Source organism: Vombatus ursinus, unplaced genomic scaffold, assembly GCF_900497805.2.
Source record: "Vombatus ursinus unplaced genomic scaffold, bare-nosed wombat genome assembly UNPS02003292.1, whole genome shotgun sequence".
NCBI classification, from domain to species: domain Eukaryota; kingdom Metazoa; phylum Chordata; class Mammalia; order Diprotodontia; family Vombatidae; genus Vombatus; species Vombatus ursinus.
The window spans coordinates 9095768-9113522 of record NW_020943070.1 but is presented as its reverse complement, the minus strand read 5'-3'; the positions used below and the strand labels follow the sequence as shown (position 1 = coordinate 9113522).

Genomic DNA, 17755 nt, shown 5'->3' with positions numbered 1-17755 from the left:
GATAGATAGATAGATAGATAGATAGATAGATAGATAGATAGATAGATGGATGGGTGAGTGGGTGGATGGATGGATGGATGGATGGATGGATAGATGGATGGATGGATGGATGGATGGATGGATGGATGGATGGATGGATGGATGGATGGATGAATAAATGATGGATAAACAGATAAAATGGAAAAGAAAATTCTCAGAGAGAATGTTGTCTTTAAACAAATACAGAACATATGGATAATAAGGAAGGTCAACTCAAGATCCTACCGCAAGAAGACATTCTGTTCTCAGCGGTTATCACTGAGACTTGGTAGGATGAAACTTATTACTAGAATGAGCCTCTGCAAATATACACCTTGTTGTAAAGGAACAAAATAGGTAAGGGTGGGGCAAGAAGAAGAGGGTGTGGGGTAATAATATAAACTAAGATTTACTCATATGTGGAAATGAAAGAACCGAAGGGGGAAGCATAAGGGAGGGCATTTGGATGAAGATCAGTGAAAGGAGAAACAAAGTGATTTTGTCATCAAGGTCTACTACAGACCACCTAGACAGAAAGAAGAAATAGATGAGATGTTTGGGAAACAGATAGTAAGCCTGGAATGGAGGCATGGTAGAGTAGTGATGGGCATTTTCAGTTATCCAGGCATCTGCTAGACATTTCTTTCCTTTTTCCTCTTCTCTGCCCTTTCCCTTTCCCTCTCCCCTCAAAAGAAGCTATTAAGTGCCCTTTCTCTCACCTCAACCTATGGTATAAGGTAAAAAGTTCTGGATCTCAAATCAAAAGACCCCCTGGTTTCAAATTGTAGCTCTGCAGTTCTGTGACCTTAGACAAGTCACTTAACTGCCTTGTTTGCTCGTCCATAAAATGAAGGGTAGGACTAGGTAACATCTAAGGTCTCTTCTATCTCCAAATTGATGATTCTGTGAACGCAGTCATCAGTGCTAATTTTCCTTCAGTGCCATTCTCAGGCCCTGCTAGAGACAATATGCCTTTCTGTAGTGCCAAGTTTCCTCTAGTGTGACATTCCCCAGTAATAGGATGTATACACTAGCACCGTTGTGCTCTTTCCCTTAGATCTCATTTCTCCTATTGGACCACAAGGAGCCTGCTACAACTATTAGAGAGCATCTCTGCAGTAGTCTGTGTTGCTCACTCTCATCTATAAAGACATTATTCTCCTTGCTTTGTGGTCTGTGGCTAATAAAGAGCTTGCAGAGAGAGAGACAGAGAGAGAGAGAGAGAGAGAAGGGGGGGAGAGACAGAGAGAGAGAGAGGCAGAGAGACAGATCAGAGATACACAGAAAGAGACAGAGATACAAAGACAGCAGAGACAGAAAGACAGAGAGAGACAGAGACAGAAAGAGACAGATTTGTCCTATGATTTCCATTGATGTAGGAAGCCAGCCAGTGAAGAAACTCTCCACCAATTATTGTCCTGGACTTGGTGAGCATTTGTCTTATCTTATCTGGACCAGCCCCACCTTGCAACTTTCCAACCATCTTCAAGCCATACCAAAGTACCAGTCCTCACAACGTCCCACCTCACCCCCAAACTCTCCACCCAGCTCTCCACTTATCTAAGAAAATAAGCAGATCAGCACCACATAATAAGAACAGTGTCTATCAATTGCTCAGTGGCTTCACTGTGACTTGCCAATCCCAGAAATTCCTCTGTAGCTACCACTCCCTGTCTGTCCTTATTAGAATGTAAGCTTCTTGGGGGCAGGAATTGCCTTTTGTATTTGTGTCCCCTCAACTTGTCAAATGCCATTTCTTTCTTTACTTACTTCTTTCTTTCTTTTTCTTTTTTTCTTCCTTCCTCCATTCCTTCCTTCCTTTCTTATTTCTTTCTTTCAATAATTCATTTATTCATTGTTCTGCCCTCTTCATAAAAAATCAGTGAAGTTGTCTACCTCTGTTAACCCTCTAAGTGAACTGTATTTCCCCCCAAATCGCCAAAAGCCATGCCCAGTGAAAACTATAGAATCAGTCCCCATCTGGCTGAGCCCCAGGTGACTGATGGGTTAGATTTCAGCACCAGACAGGAGTTAAGTGCTTTGGAAAGGAGGTTCTTTTATTTCGGGTACCAGGGGCCCTGTTAGTGTTCAGCAGTGATAAAGCCCTTGGTGACTTCATAGGAGGAGAGGCAGTGTGGTGGAAAGGATAGAGGGCTTGGGAAGACCTGGGCTCAGGTTCAACCTTTTCCACTTGCTAAATGTTGGAATGCAGAATTGGCCAGTCTTGTTATACTGTCCTCTACTCTGCACACTCTGAGCTCCAGCTACCCTGGCCTCCTTGCAGGATGCCTCATCATCTCCTGCCTGCATGCCTTTGCCTTGTCTGCCCTCACCTGCACCGGCCCCTCAGCTCTGTCTCTTAGAGTCCTTCCTTTCCTTCAAGACTCACCTCAAACCTTGCCTTCTATAGGAGGTTTTCTTCCCTCTCCACCACCCCCAGCGTCTTCCCTCTCCTCAGTCTGGATTTCACATGCACAGAGTTATTTAAATGTAGCATCATTAGAATGAGAGCTCAAGGCTGAGATAGTGTTTGCCTTTGTATCCTCAGTGCTTAGTATACAGGAAGTGTTTAATAAATTCACTGACTCTCTTGAGCCTCAATTTCCTCATCTGTAAAATGGGACTAAAGAATAATAATAATAGTATCCACCCACCCTCAGGGTTGTTGTGAGGATCAACTAAGATTTTCCATATATGTGTATGTATGTATGTACACACTCTGCCAATGCATATATATGCATAGACCTATATGTGTGTATATATACACCTCTATGTATGTATAATCGGCTGATGCACAGATAAGTATAGACCTGTGTGTGTATATATAGTATGTGTAGTATATATTTTATGCATACATACATGCACACATACATACATATTATGTATATGCATTGGCAGAGACAGTTTGCTCAGAGGGAGTTGCCTAGACCAGTGAAGTCACAGATCCAGCCCCCTTTCCCTATTCTGGTCATTCTCTGTGCATGTCATCTCCCCCAGTAGAATTTAAGTTCCTTAAGGGCAGGAAGTATTTCGTTTTTGTCTTTTTGGCCACATTGCCTGGCACATAGTAGGTACTTAATAAATGCTGATTGATTACAAAAGTTGAGTCAGGTGAGGGCTCAGGGGGACATTATTGTCATTTGAGTGTCCCTATTAATTGGGTCTCACTTAATGAAGGGTTAACAAAAAGTGACAGACACTGGAAAAAAAAGTAGAGAAGAGCTTGTTTAGCTTCAGACAAGAGCTTGAGTGCAGAGAACCACTGAGCCTATGTTTTTGCACGTTCTTAAACTCTTCCTTAAGTGGCATGTTTTTCACAGCCATCATCATCACAGTCAGACTGCTCTGAAAGCTCTCTAGTTTATCTGTGACTTCGGAAAGTGTGGCACTCGCAAGTCAAGAAAATACCCCATCGGTGCTGGCTAATTGCTAAGTGCACAGTTAACCCTGTGTGTAGCTGGGAAATACCAACTGTGCATTTCCTTTGAGACCAAATGAGAGATGCGGGTTTGCTCTTGTTAAAGAGAGCACCCAGCCCCAAGGCACACTGAAGAGACCCTGTGAGGAATTCTAATGCCAGCGTCCCCTGACCTCTGACTGCCAGAAGTCCTATGAGCTCTGCGGCGTGCCCCCACCAAAATAACGGAGGATTCAGAATGTGCTGTCAAGGATGCAGCTGTCACTGTATCTAACACATACCACACAAGGAAACAAAGACTCGAACATAAAGAAGTACCCAGAAATGCCACAACCTGAGAGCTAACCTGCTATGCCAAGAAACAGTATTGCCTGGCTCTCTAGCTCTCTCTCTTTCCAGGATGGAAATAGGATGGAACAACCTAAACATCGTCCTAGAAATCTGGGCTCTCCCTGCAGCGAGAGAGGGCGGTCCCCTCCTTGGGGATATTAGCAGCAGCTGCTACCTTCATGCCCTACAGATCCACTGCCTTGCTTCTGTGATTTTTGCAACAGCAAGGATTTGCTGCATGCTGCAGAGGGAGAACAGAGATGCACTTTTGTGCATTTGTTTGTAAAAACCTATAACCTAACACCACATATATTGTCAGATTTGACTGATGTGTTGATTACTTTGGATAAACTGCTTTTTTTCCTACTTTTTTATTCTTTGTATTAAGAAATGGCTCTTTGGTTGGGGGAGGGGGAATATATTAGGAAATTAAATGACATAAAACAAAAAATATCAATAAAATATTTTAAAATTTAAAAACAGCTCACAACACAATGCTTTGCCTAGGGTATCTGGGCTAGAGTGGGGAAAATGCCACAGTACCGTCTCCTCTCACCCCGGCCAGGTCCCTAACCTCCTCTTCGGGAAGAGAATCCTTTCTTTTATCCTGCAACCGGGGTAGGAGAGCCAACTTTGCCAAAGATCATGAAAGAAATGCTAGGACCAGATATAGAACTCTGGACTCCTGATTTCTGGGCTTTCATTCAGGATGTCTTGGGTATTTTTGCCACCAGAAGATACAAATAATTATAGTTTAGATGTAGCTGAGGCAGCCAGGTGGCCCGAGTGATGGAACCTTAGACTTAGAATCAGGAAAGCCTGAGCTGGAATCCTACCTCACACACAAGCTGTGTGGCTTTGGGCAAATCACTGACATTCTCTGATCTTATGTTTCCTCATTTCTAAAATAGGAATAGTAATAGCACCTACCCAGCAGAGTTGTTAGGAGGATCAAATAAGATATGTAAAGTGATTTGTAAACCTTACAAATGTGACTTCAATCAACCAATTCTTGATTGATTGATATATGTAAAGTGACTTGTAATCTTTAGAATGCTATATAAAAGTTATACATACAGATAACATATATGTACACACATACATATATACATATATGTTCATACACACACACAAACACACACATATAAAATGTTCAGTATGGGAAAAGCATGGTTTCTTAAAGCCCCACGCTACATCCATATTGCTTCCAGAGTGGTAGTTTGTATAGATGTTACTATCTCCATTTTACAGATGAGGCAACTGAAGCTCAGAGAAATTATTTAAAATATCCACGATCACTCATCTAGTAAGTAGAAGAAAAAAATAGGATCGGAACTCAGGTCTTCTGACTTCAATTATAGTGGTCTTTTCATTGTGCTAAATTATGTAGACTTTATTAGGGTATTTTAGGCTCATCTATCCATAGGACCTTAGTTATGGGGCTATAAGGGGCCTTAGGGAGCATCTAGTTCAATGTTCCCATTTTACAGACGAGGAAACTAAGGCGCAGACAGGAAAATGGCTGGTCTGTGGTGGTACAGGTGGTCAGTGGCAGTGCCAGGATTTGAACCTGGGTCCTTTGGTTCAGGTGGTGACTCATCCCTCGAAAAGAGCCCTGCAGAGACCCCCGTACTAAAGAGACTGTCTCCAACTTTCTTAAGGGCCGATGACTGTTTCTGTGCCTCCCGGAAACTGGATGCTGTGGCCACCGAGGCGAAATTCAAGCAAGACCTCGGCTTCCGCATGCTGAACTGCGGGCGCACGGACCTTGTAAAGCAGGCTGCGTCTCTGCTGGGACCCGACGGAATCAACACGATGAGTGAGCAGGTACGGTGGCGTCCAAGGGTGGAAGCCCGAGCTTCTGCCTGGCACAGAACATGCATACTTATACATATATGCATTCACACGCATATACCCACACACACACATATGTACACATGCATGTACACACATACACGTATATAGATACATATATGTGTGTGCATTCACCCACATGATGTACACGCATGCACATATACATGCATGTGTACACATGTGGATATTCAATTATTAGATACATACATGTATAGCCATGTAGACAATACATATACAGGCATGCAATACACATATGGACACATGCGGACATAGAAACACATGTGAACATATGCATGTATAGATGTGTGTACATATGTGCACATGAGCATGCATGTAGACACATACCTATATAGACATAAACACACATGCAGACATAGCCGTGCATGCACAAAGCCACATGTGTGCATGTGCACCGACACATGTATAGGCATATGTGCACACCTATACACAAACACATATGTAGACACACATAGAAACACAATAAGACATGTGTGCAGTGCATAGACACATGCCAGCACATGTGTACATACAGATGTCAAATACAGATAAACACATGTAGACATGCAGAGACACATCTACACATGCATATATATACAGACTCACATAGACATGCATGCACACACACAGCATTTCAGCTCACTGAAAACACAAGCCTTGGGTCAATCCACTTCTGTCCTTGTAGTGATGCCTGGGTTGGCTGAGGACCCTTTACTGTCCCCCACAAAGCATGATACAGGCAGGAGGTTCCCCAGGATACACGGGGTACTTGTGGCATCAGAGGAGCAGAATGGGAATGGCTTCCACTCAGGTCTCACTAAAGTCTCATGACAACCTGAGGAGTCAGTCACTTTTTGGTGCGTTGTTTGTTGGGTTGTTTTCTGGTGCAGACTTGGCATTTCACTAGCACAAGGTGCTCCCTTTCTCAGAGCAGACTGGTGCCTTTTCTGCACCTTCAGGCACATCTCACAGAGCTGCCCAGGGCAGTAAGAGGCACAGGGTCACTGCCAACCAGTTACAGAGATGGGACCTGAGCTCAGGACTTTCCAACTCTGAGATCAACCCTTCTTCTCACATGGCACAATGCAAATACTATTATTCTCCCTTTATAGTTGAGGAAAGTGTCAGGAGGTGAATCCAGTCCCTGGATCCAAGCCCAGATAGGAAAAAGAACTGAACCTGGGGTTTCATTGGTACATGAGGAAAACCTCTTTACTAACATGTTGGTCCAATGCAGATTCTAGGCTTGGAAAGAGGCCTAGAGCTTTGACAGGTTAAGGGACCACCATAGGATCCCACAGCTAATCCATGGCAGAGGTGAGATTTGAGCTCAGGTCTTCCTGACATCAAAGCCAACTCTCTGTACCTTATAATTTTAGAGAGTCGCTGGGCCCTGAGAGGTTAAATTCCTTTCCCAGGGTCACACAACCTGTATGTCTCAGAGGCGGGATTTGAACCCAAGTCTTCCTGATTCTGAGCTAGCTCACCATCCACTGTGCACACCATTTATGCTTAATAAATGCTAGTTTATTGATCGATTGATCTGATCCCCTTTAACCAGTAAGCGATGCATCTTCCTTTTCAGGGGTCCAAAATATTGAATCAAAAGGATCCTGCTTCATATCTGTGATAGACAACCATTACTCATTGGAAAATACATTTTTGTGTTGGCCAGAAGTGAGGCAGAGAAAGGTTGGGACCTTCCACTGCCCTCATCCCTCTTACACAGTGAGAATGTTTCACCTGTTAACTATGACTTTACAAGTGATAGTAGAGCTGAGGACGTGGTTATGGGGTATCAGTGATTAATTATGACATTACCAAGGAGAGTGGAGAGCTAAGGATACTTCCTAACATTCCCATCATCAGTAGGTTGATGGCACCCATCATCGTATCTGCCATATTAGCAAACACAAGGTGATCCAGTAGATGAGACAGGTTAGCACCATGGATAGTTCCCTGACTATGGAGTTAGGGGTTCAGAACTTGGCTTGGCAACTTACTATTTATGTGAGCTTTGGTAAGTAAATCCTCTGGGCCTTAGTTTCCTCATTTATAAAATGAGAGCAATTGGATAAGAGTCTATCTAGGTAGCATAGTGTATAGAGTGCTGGGCTTTGAGTCAGGAAATCCTGAGTTCAAATCCCACCTCAGAAAATTGCTACTGGTGTCATCCTGGTCAAGTCACTTAACCTCTGTCTGCCTCAGTTTCCTCATCTGTAAAATAAGGATAAAAATAACACCCATTTCATAGTGTTGTGTAAGGACCAAATGAGATAAGGTATGGCGGTACAAATCTTATGGTGCTATGTAAATGCTATTTATTATTGTTGTTAGTATTAGGGAGGGGGGCACCAGCAGCTGGGAGGGATCAGAGAAAGCTTTATGTGGAAGGTGGTGTTTGAGCTGAGGCTTGAAGGAAACCAGGGATTTGAAAAGGTAGAGCTGAGGAGAGAACACTCCAGGCATATGGAGAGGCAGTACAAAGGCCTGGAGGCCAGAGATGGAACATTGTGGCTACAGAAGTGCCTGTGTGGCAGTAGGACTGAATTACAAAGTCATATGTAAGAGGACTGGAAAGGTTTCAGGAGGGGACAGGTTAGGGACTTTTTCCATTTGATTAGAAGTAATAGGGAGCTAGTGGAGTTCATTGATTTTATGGGGTGTCACAGTCAGACCTGCACTTTAGGAAAGTCACGTGAGGAGATGAGTGGCAGATGAATTAGAGCCGGGTGAATGCTTGAGGTAGGGGGAACAAATAGTCGGCTATTTCAAGAGAAAGGTGATAAGGACCTGCACCAGAGTGGTGGCCTCGTGAGTAGAGACCAGGGACCTGGAGAGATATAGAAGAAGAAACAAGGTTTGGCAATGGACTGAATATGGAAGGGTGGGTGACTGAGGAGATGGGGACAATGCTAAGTTTGTGAACTCAGCTGACTGGAAGCCGTGTCATAGACAGTGATGAGGAAGTTTGGAAGTGAGCCGAGTTTTGGAGGAAAGAGAATGAGATCTGTTTTGGAAACGTTGAGTTGGAGATGTCCACGGAACCCTAGAGGCCATCTAAACCAACCTCCTCTTTACAGTTGAGAAAATTGAGCCTGAGAGAGGGTAAGTGATGTGCCCAGGGTCACAAAGGTAGCACAGCCCTGGAGGGAATGAGAACATCACTCATCAAACCCTAGAGGAGAAAATGTCGAGGAAATCGCCTGTTGCTCCTTCATTTAACCTTCTCACGGGATGTGCTTCAGAAAAGCCCCCGACGCCCCAAAGGAAACCCAGACAGCACTGATCTCATGGTCATGAAGCCCTCGGTTCTGTCACACATTCAGAAAAACCCAGAGAAGCCCACAACATGCATGTACAATAAAAAACAAGTTAGACCCATGATTCTGCCTCACACAACACAGTCCCCAACTCCTGGGATCCCCTAGGTTGCAACAAACTTGCTTTCCCCCAACCTCACAGAGCACTTGGCTTATACCTCAGAGATGTTCTTCTCCCTCCCTCTCCATCTCCACCTGTTAATTACCAGTCTGTTAAAATGCATCTTATGCGTCCCGTCCTCCAAGAAAACTTACCCGATGCCCCTAGATGTGGCATAACACTTTGCAATTGATCCCTACGTCATTCTTTTCATATTATTATGCATTAGAGCCAGCTGTGCTGTGTTGGGCCCTACCCCCTCCTTAGACTGTAAACTTCTGGAATGTAGGTGCCCCCGTCTCTTTCACCTTTCCCAGTTCATACATGGTGCTTGGCATTGAGGAGGCAGGAACTTACTGATGTCTGTTGGACTATATCCCTGGTTTCTATTAAAGTTTAGATCAAGTGTCCCCACCTATATGAAGCCCTTCCTGACCAATCTACCCCAATTTAGTTGTGCCCCCCCAAAAAATCACCTTATATTTATTTTCTTTATTGCTCCTGATAGAATGTAAGGTCCCTGAGGGCAGGCACTTGTTTTTTACTTCATATCTAACTAGCTTTAGTAGATGCCTTAGATTTATAGAATTTTAATCCTACAAAGGCTTATGACAAACAGGGCTGCATGTCTTTTAATTCAGGCTTTTTGACTCTTAAACCCAGGAAAGTTTAAAAACCCAATAAAGCAATACTCCGAAGAACATTTCACATTTATGTGGCCTTTTAAGTTGTGCAGAACATTTGACACACTTCATCTCATTTGAATCTCACAGCAACCCTGAGAGGTAGGAGGTGCTGTTATTATCCTGATTGATAGGTGAGGAGATGGAAGCTCAGGGAGCTTATCATTTTGTCAAGGGTCACACAGAGAATCAATGTTCGAGGAAGGATTTGAACCCAGGGCTTCTCGATTCCAAGCCTACCCAACACCCCAATGCCTCTCTAAGGAGAGATGACAGTAACTGCTTTGTTGGTGTTCTCAGCTCCTTGGTTTGTCACCTACTACAGGGCATGACCCCACTGATGTACGCCTGTGTCCGAGGGGATGAAGCCATGGTACAGATGTTGCTGGATGCCGGAGCTGACCTGAATGTGGAGGTGAGCTTTGCCCCGTTAGCCTTCACAAGCCTAGGCAGTTATTAAATGGTGACTGAATTAAAAGTACTAGAAACTCTGCTCAATGTAATGACTAATCTTGGCTCTAAAGGACCTATGGCAGAGAGGTGGTGTACAACATATGTTGTCAGACACAGCCAATGTGCAGGTTTGCATTACTTAACTGGATTTTTTTCTTGCAAGGGAGGGTTCGATAGAGAGAAGAGAGCCATTGGAAAGTGGCAATAATGTTTTTGAAAAGCACATAATAAAGCATTTATTTTTAAAAAAGAAATAGAAATATTAGTAGAAATCAATAGAAGGAAATCCAAGGCTGGCTAGTTTCTCCTTGGAGCCCAGGGAGAGGGGGGAGAAACAAAGAGCAAGTCCTTCCCTCTCCCCCCTCCACCTGCTGCATCCATTAGGAGGTTAGCCAGAGTGATGCTGTCTTCCAGGAGACCATCTGAGAGCCCTGCCCAGAAAAGCTTACACGCGTGTTTCACTCATGAACAACCGACTGTAGCCACATGGAATATTGGCTTTCCCTGAGTTTGGCACTACTCTCATTGCTGCTGTATCTTCTGGGAAACCAACATCCCCTCCCGGCTCCTCATCCCAGCCATCCCTATATGTAATCTTTATGGTACAAGAGAATACAGAGGGAAAGAGCCCCTGGACCTCCCATTGCCCCCTTGTTCACCTACTGACTTTCTTCCGCATCCATGTTGGCTAAGTTGAGATTGCAAACCCATCAAGTCAACCTTGTGGTGACTCATCTGGACAGCATCTTAGGCACCCACCAAGGCCAACTCTCTCCCACCTGGGAAGCATTGACACTGTGCCATTAAACAGGCTCCGGGAATTCTCTGGAGTTCTGAAAATGGTACGGCTGCTCTTTCTGGGACGGGTTACCTGTATTCTTTTAAACTAGTGGAAAGAAAGAGTAGTCTCCACTTGGAAGGTCTACCCTCTTTTGGAATGGAAGCAAAGAGACACGAAGTGACACAGAGCTCGGGGTCCCAGAACTGGCAGTTCCAAGTTTTATGAAAGCAGCTACTGCTTCAGGGTATTTGAGTTCTCCCCACTCATTCCCTAAGAGTCCCCAAGGACAGATGCAGATGCTTGAAAGGGATTCTAAACCATGAGCTGGGATCACATGGCCTGATAGAATATAAGCTCCCTGAAGGCAGGAACAGTTCCATTGTTGTCTGTGTATCTCCAGCACCCAGCCCAGTGCCTGGCTCTTAATAGGAACTTAAATAAATGCTTGATACATGGACTAGCTGGCCTTTGGCATCCTTAGATCCACGTTCCTATGACTGGCTGAATTTCAATGAATGTCATCTCCGGTACCTAGTACAATGTCTTAACAAACATTTATTCGTTGATGATCTGATTTCATTTGATGAACGAAATGTGCCCAAGGTTAGAGTGCCCCAAAAGGTATTCTTTGAGTGCCAATTGGCAGAGATCACCAAAATATACAACAGGCATCGATCATCTCCCAGTCAGCCTTGCTTTGGGCCCCCACATACCGCTTGACTAAAATAAGGTCCATTAGGCATAAGAATTCTTACTCAGGACCCACTCTGAGGAGAATTTACACATGGAGGCTAAAACAAGAGTAAACTTTGGCTAAAGCAGATAGTTTTAGGGGAGAGGGCTCATTTTTTCCCCTATCAAAAACATCAGCACCCTATCAATGGATGTTCCCAGGGCCTCAAGCTCCATGGGAATGTGTGTTGACAAGAATTCACCTGGCATATTTTGGAAATAAAAGGTGTGGAACCCATGAATCAAACCCTTTCAGGATGCTTGGCCTCCCAACTTTCCTAACTTTCATGAACCGTCTTGGACTTTAGAGAGGGACACAACCATAGAATGACCTCAGTAGAAGCAGTCATTTGGCCTCCAGTGAAGGTCAGCCAGCTTCTGGTTCCATTGATCTAAGCAACAGGGGCAGCACTAGGAAATGGAGAAGGAAATGGCAAACCACTCCAGTTTCAGGGTTTGCTTGGGGTTTTTTGAGATTTTAATGTATTTATTTGAAAGCCACATTTTGTTTGTATAAGAGAATCCCTAATCCTCTACTGTAGAATAGAAATCCACAGTGAATTTCTTTTGTTCCCTGGAATATTTGATAGCCCAGAAATGGAATCTTTCACTGATCCGTCCTCACTGATTTCTCCTACCATCCCTTTCTACAAACCCCTTAGGGCAGGCAGCAGTCCCACTCCTGGCAAGAGATGTTTATGCATTTTGTCGAGAGGAGACAACAAGAATCCTTCTGACCATTTTATTCCAAGTCTTTATTCTGTCTTTCCTCTTGTGCATCTCCAAAGGTGCACAGCAAGATGGACAGAGGTCACATTTGCTATTCAAAAGTATTTCAAAGATTGCCTTTTGAAAATAATTTTAATTTGTTTGTAGGTAATCGGTACTCCTCATAAATATCCATCCGTCCACCCTGAGACCCGCCACTGGACAGCTCTGACATTTGCTGTGTTACATGGACACATTCCTGTAGTTCAGGTATTGCTATATTCTGTTACCCACATCTGACTTGTAATTTCACCCCTTGCTTTACCCTCTCTGCATCTCAACCAGTATGCATTTCTCTGAAGATGGCCATATTGGTTAGTTGTAGTAATATATCATATTCATATGAAATGAATGAAAATATTATATGTAATTATCTATATTACTTAGCTTTAACCAATATGGAGTGACTACACACACACACACACACACACACACACACACAGAGTCATCGTCATTAAAAAAAAAAAACGCTAAACCAAAAGCCTAGAAAAATTCTTTCCAATTTCTCCTCTTGACCGGTTACATTTGTATATTTGTTCATTCCATTTTCTTAAGTGAAAACAAGACCTTGTTAGTTTTAATATGCTGGAGCTTTATTATGAAACTGTCAGGATCTCTTGACCACTCAAAGTATACTAAGGAATAAGCCTTAGGAGGTAACATCAAAGCCATAGCTTCCACTGACCTCATGGCCAAGGTCCATCACAGACTAAACATTATATTGTTCATCATCCATGTCCAAGGGCCTCGGGGAACCAGGCACCACAACCATACCCAGAAGACCCCCGGGGGACACTTAGAGTACAAGAGAAACCCAACTAACAGACAAACAAGGAAAGATCTGCATGGGCACCCAGTCCCTAAAGCCTTACAGCTCTGCTGAAATAAAGTCTTGTCTCTTCTCTCCCTCCCTCAGTAGATGTCCTGTTTCTCTTTGCCCAAATGCGCTGGCTTGAAAATACCTAGTAGGGTGATAGTGGTGGCGCACCAGCAGTGTGCTGGTAAATGTTTAACTGGGTCCCCAGAAGAAAATAATATAAGCATGACATGCTTTTAAGTTTAATCTGCATTATTAACGTGTTCTCTAGACAATCAACGAAACAATAAATCCAGCCCTGATTTGTAACATTTGCTTACTTCTCACGATGAAATTGGTTAGTACAAGTTGGCTCCAGCACACCCCTGGGTTTTGTCCTTCTTGGTATGATTGGCCATAACTGCTCCCTACCCACTTCCTGCTGCTCAGTTGCCCTGCCTTTCCTTCTGTGCTAACAGTAACTGTCTTCAGGGTTCATGTGATACGAGCACCTTACAACTTTGAGGTTATGCCCTGCTAGGGGATAGGAAAAGGCCTTTGATTATCTTCTGTGGTACAGAAGATAATAGAATGCACAGTGACTAGTTTCACACACAGTTACCCCCTCACCAAGGGAGAGGAGCAATTGATGGCAAGCGAGTGCTAAGGAATGCAGATTTCTTTTAGACGGTGCTTTGACAAACCAACTGGGGAGATGATTTCATATTCACTCAAGAAAGCTTCTGCCAGTCAATCAGTGCCCCATGGTGTACCCTCTTTGTTCATAGCTCTGAATTAGGGAGTGGGAATATTCACTCTGTCTTCAAGGCTCTCGTCATTGTTGTTTGTCCTTCGTTTTCAAAGAGGACTAATGACATCTACTCCAAATGGAAAAGAAAGAACAAATACATAGGAAACCTAACTCTCCTGGATATGCGTGAGACAATGTGGCATAGTGGATAAACATCTGGCCTTGGGATCAGGAAGACCTGGCTATAAGTCCCACCTCTTCTTACCCCAGGCAATTATCTGAGACTCTGTATAGGTTACAGAATTTGAATGGGTAGAGAGAGTTTCTTCACCAAAAGTTCCCTACTCCAATGAAATCATAGGTCCTAACCCAAATGAACAGTAGCACACAGCTGAAATCATGGAGAGGGGACCAGCTCTGGAGTCAGAAAGACCTGGGTTCAAATCCGCCATCTGACATGTTGGCGGCTTGATCCTGGGCAAGTCACTTAACCTTGAAGTATCCTCTGCAGCTATCTAAGTTGGAAAACAGTTGCTGATCTCCATTAGCAAAGAGAGTTTCTGCACTGGAACTTCCTTATAATCAGAGAAGTCACATGTCTTCCCCACCACACCCCCCCAAAAAAATTAGGAAAGGGAGGCTGGAATGGTAACCAGGTAAAATTTTTTGCAGGATAATTCATTTAATGTAATTATTTGAAAAGTTGTCCTTAGATATCCCAAGAGTATCAGAGCTCCAAAAGAGCTTAATGACCATCTAGCCCGGAGGTTCTTAACTTTTTTGTGTCCTAGACCCCTTTGATAGGGGTGAAACCTATATAGGTGAAACCTATATTGACCGCTTCTCAAAATCATATTTTAAAATGCATAAAATAAAATGCAGAGGACTAAAGGGGAAATCAATTCCAATGAAATAGTTCTCAAAATATTTTAAAAATAAATTCATGAATTGGGCCTGGGTTAAGAACTCTGATCTAGTCCCAGACCCCATCATCCACTTTTTTATAGATAAAGAAATCAAGAATTAAAAACAAGGAGGTGACTTGCTCAAGGAGAACACAATGGCAGAGCCAAGACTCAAGCCCAGTTCTCCTAAGCGCCGCCCCACCCCCCCGCCCAGGGCAGGGTTCTTTTGGCTCCATCCACATCAGGAATGTTACAGAGAATCCTAATACCCTAACACTAGAGGAAAAAGGACTAGATGATCTCTAAAGCCCCTTCCAATTCCAAGATAACCACATGGCTCCTTCTTGGACCAGTTTGTGGTCACTCTGGTTATGAGTAGAGTGTACTGCTAGAAGATAATAGAATGGCCTTTATTTATCTTCTTTGGCACAATTGTTGGCAGGTCCTATTCTGGGACAAGGGGAATGATGCATTTGAAAAGGAATCAACATCTCACATATCTTTGCTACTTACTGTGTGACCTTCAGGTAGGCATTTATCTCCCTGAGCCTCAGTTTCCTTCTCTGTAAAATGAGGAGGCCCCTGAGGTCCCCTCCAGTTCTGGATCTAGGATTCTATGTTCCATTTTTGCCATGGTCAATTCATCCAAGGCTACTGAATGAACCGGGGTCTTCAGAGCTTTGGAGTGCATCAGATCTTGAGGAATTCTAAGCATTTCTAAATGTCCACGTTTCCTCCACAGCTCTTGCTAGATGCTGGGGCCAAAGTAGAAGGCGCTTTAGATCATGGGGAGGAGAACTATTCGGAAACACCCTTGCAGCTGGCTGCCGCCGTAGGTAAGGAAGAAGGGGGTTTCTTTCTCACGATGGGAGGGTCACGTCTCCTCTTTCCCGCCCCCACTGAAGTTGGATGTGCATAGGATGCTGTGTTCATCTTCTTGGATAAAAACACACCCTTCTCTGGGCTTGCAGGAAATTTTGAACTGGTTAGTTTGCTGTTGGAGCGAGGAGCCAATCCAATGATAGGAACAATGTACAGGAATGGCATTTCTCCGACCTCACAGGGAGACATGAACTCTTTCAGCCAGGCTGCAGCCCACGGACACAGGTAGGCTAGGACGAGTCAATGGCACCAGACTCCAGGCACTTGTGGAGCACTGCCAAACAACATCAGCGGCTTCTTCCCCCGTCCCACCCAGACCTTAGACATCTCCATCAACTTTTAACCAAAAGCCAGCCTTCTACAGCCCGAGCTGGTCCACTGGACTGTCCTTTTGGTGGACTTGTTTTTACTCTTTCTGACACTGACCACACCACTACCTCCAGCATTAGCCCACAGGAAGAAATCCCCTTTGCATGTTTTAGCCAGAGCAGCTCACATCAGCTGGTATGAAGAGGATAGAGTCTTTTAAAATTAATAATAATAATAGTAAAATGGAAGGACCAGTCACTTTTACCCTAATGTATATGGGTATCCGTTTTAAAGTTTCCCAAATGGAATTTCGGGCACTTTGCAGTTTTGCAAATTAAATTCCTTTGGAAGGGAGTAGAGGACAGCACTTAGAGACCCTGGCCTCTTAGGTGTAGGTTTCTAGGCTTAGGAGAAATCACTTACCTTCAGTGTTCTGAATTGGTTCAATGTGACCATTCTCCCAGGAGGAGATATCCTTGATGTAGCCTTCAGAGCCCCTTGCCAGAACCAGCCCCATCCAGGTGATCGAGGCTATTGTTTCCATGGCAGGGGGCAGGAAGCCTCCTCCCCCGCCTCCTCTGCCCCTCCCCCACCTCCCAGTACAGCAGGCCCCTTCTCTGAGTATCTTCCTCTCTCTTGGGCTTGTGATTGACAGGAATGTGTTCCGCAAACTTCTTGCTCAGCCAGAGAAGGAGAAGAATGACGTCCTATCCCTGGAGGAGATTTTGGCCGAGGGCACTGACTTGGCGGAGACAGCCCCGCCTCCCCTGTGCGCCAGCCGCAACAGCAAGGCCAAACTGAAGGCCCTAAAAGAGGCCATGTATCACAGCGCTGAACATGGCTACGTGGATGTCACAATTGACATAAGGAGCATAGGTCAGTCCTGCTTTCCCTTCCCCATCCCGGCTCTGGCCTCCTTAGGGCTGGTCCGTTTCCAGTCCAGTGCCTCCCAGGGGCCAGGCCCTCATGGCTGGAGCGCAGGCACCGGCCTTTGACAGACCTGGAGAAGGCTTGTCTGAGGATGGAGGCAGCCTAGCCCAGGCAAGGACAGCAAAACTGTCAGCTTCCCCTAATCACTAGCATGACGTAGCCAAGAAAAAAACACCACCTCATCCTCTAATCATCAGAAAACATCTCCTGGGCCATTTCTTCCCTCATCCAACCCCACGATTGGCTGGTGGCAGGCAGAGGGGATACCAGTAGCATCACTGATTCCCACCCTTTTCACCCTCATGGTAGAAAAGGTCAGGTGAGGGGGGATGGCTCCTGCCTACGACAGTCCATAATACATCTCCATCTAGTGTGTGAGGGAGTAAAATGAGGCCGCTGAGACCAGCCAAGCTTATGAGCATGTCTGCCTCAAACCCAAAGATAGAAATTGGAGCTATCAGAAACCACCGGACCAAGAAAGTGGGAAACACAGCCTCACAGCCCAAGAGAAGGGTGTTGCCTAATGGATGTGAGCTGAGCAAGCTTGCCAAGATTTCTTTTTCTTTTCTTTTTTTAAAAAATGTACCATGGGCAAGTTGTGCCCCTTCAAAAACTCTCTTCTTCTTCTTCTTCTCTCTCTCCCTCTCTCTCTCTCTCTCTCTCCCCCTCTCTCTCTCCCTCTCTCTCCCCCTCTCTCTCTCCCCCTCTCTCTCTCTCCCTCTCTC

At 44.6% G+C, this 17755-nt stretch overlaps 1 protein-coding gene across 1 annotated transcript in view; it reads left to right on the top strand.

Moving 5' to 3' along the window:
• Positions 1-17755, top strand: part of BTBD11 (BTB domain containing 11) — a 233773-nt gene that overhangs the window by 182984 nt on the left and 33034 nt on the right. The window contains exons 6-12 of the mRNA XM_027871966.1: positions 5428-5593; positions 10049-10138; positions 12566-12667; positions 15652-15745; positions 15881-16016; positions 16756-16976; positions 17044-17141. Coding sequence (XP_027727767.1) covers positions 5428-5593; positions 10049-10138; positions 12566-12667; positions 15652-15745; positions 15881-16016; positions 16756-16976; positions 17044-17141 — 907 coding nt within the window. The remainder of the gene's footprint in view (positions 1-5427; positions 5594-10048; positions 10139-12565; positions 12668-15651; positions 15746-15880; positions 16017-16755; positions 16977-17043; positions 17142-17755) is intronic.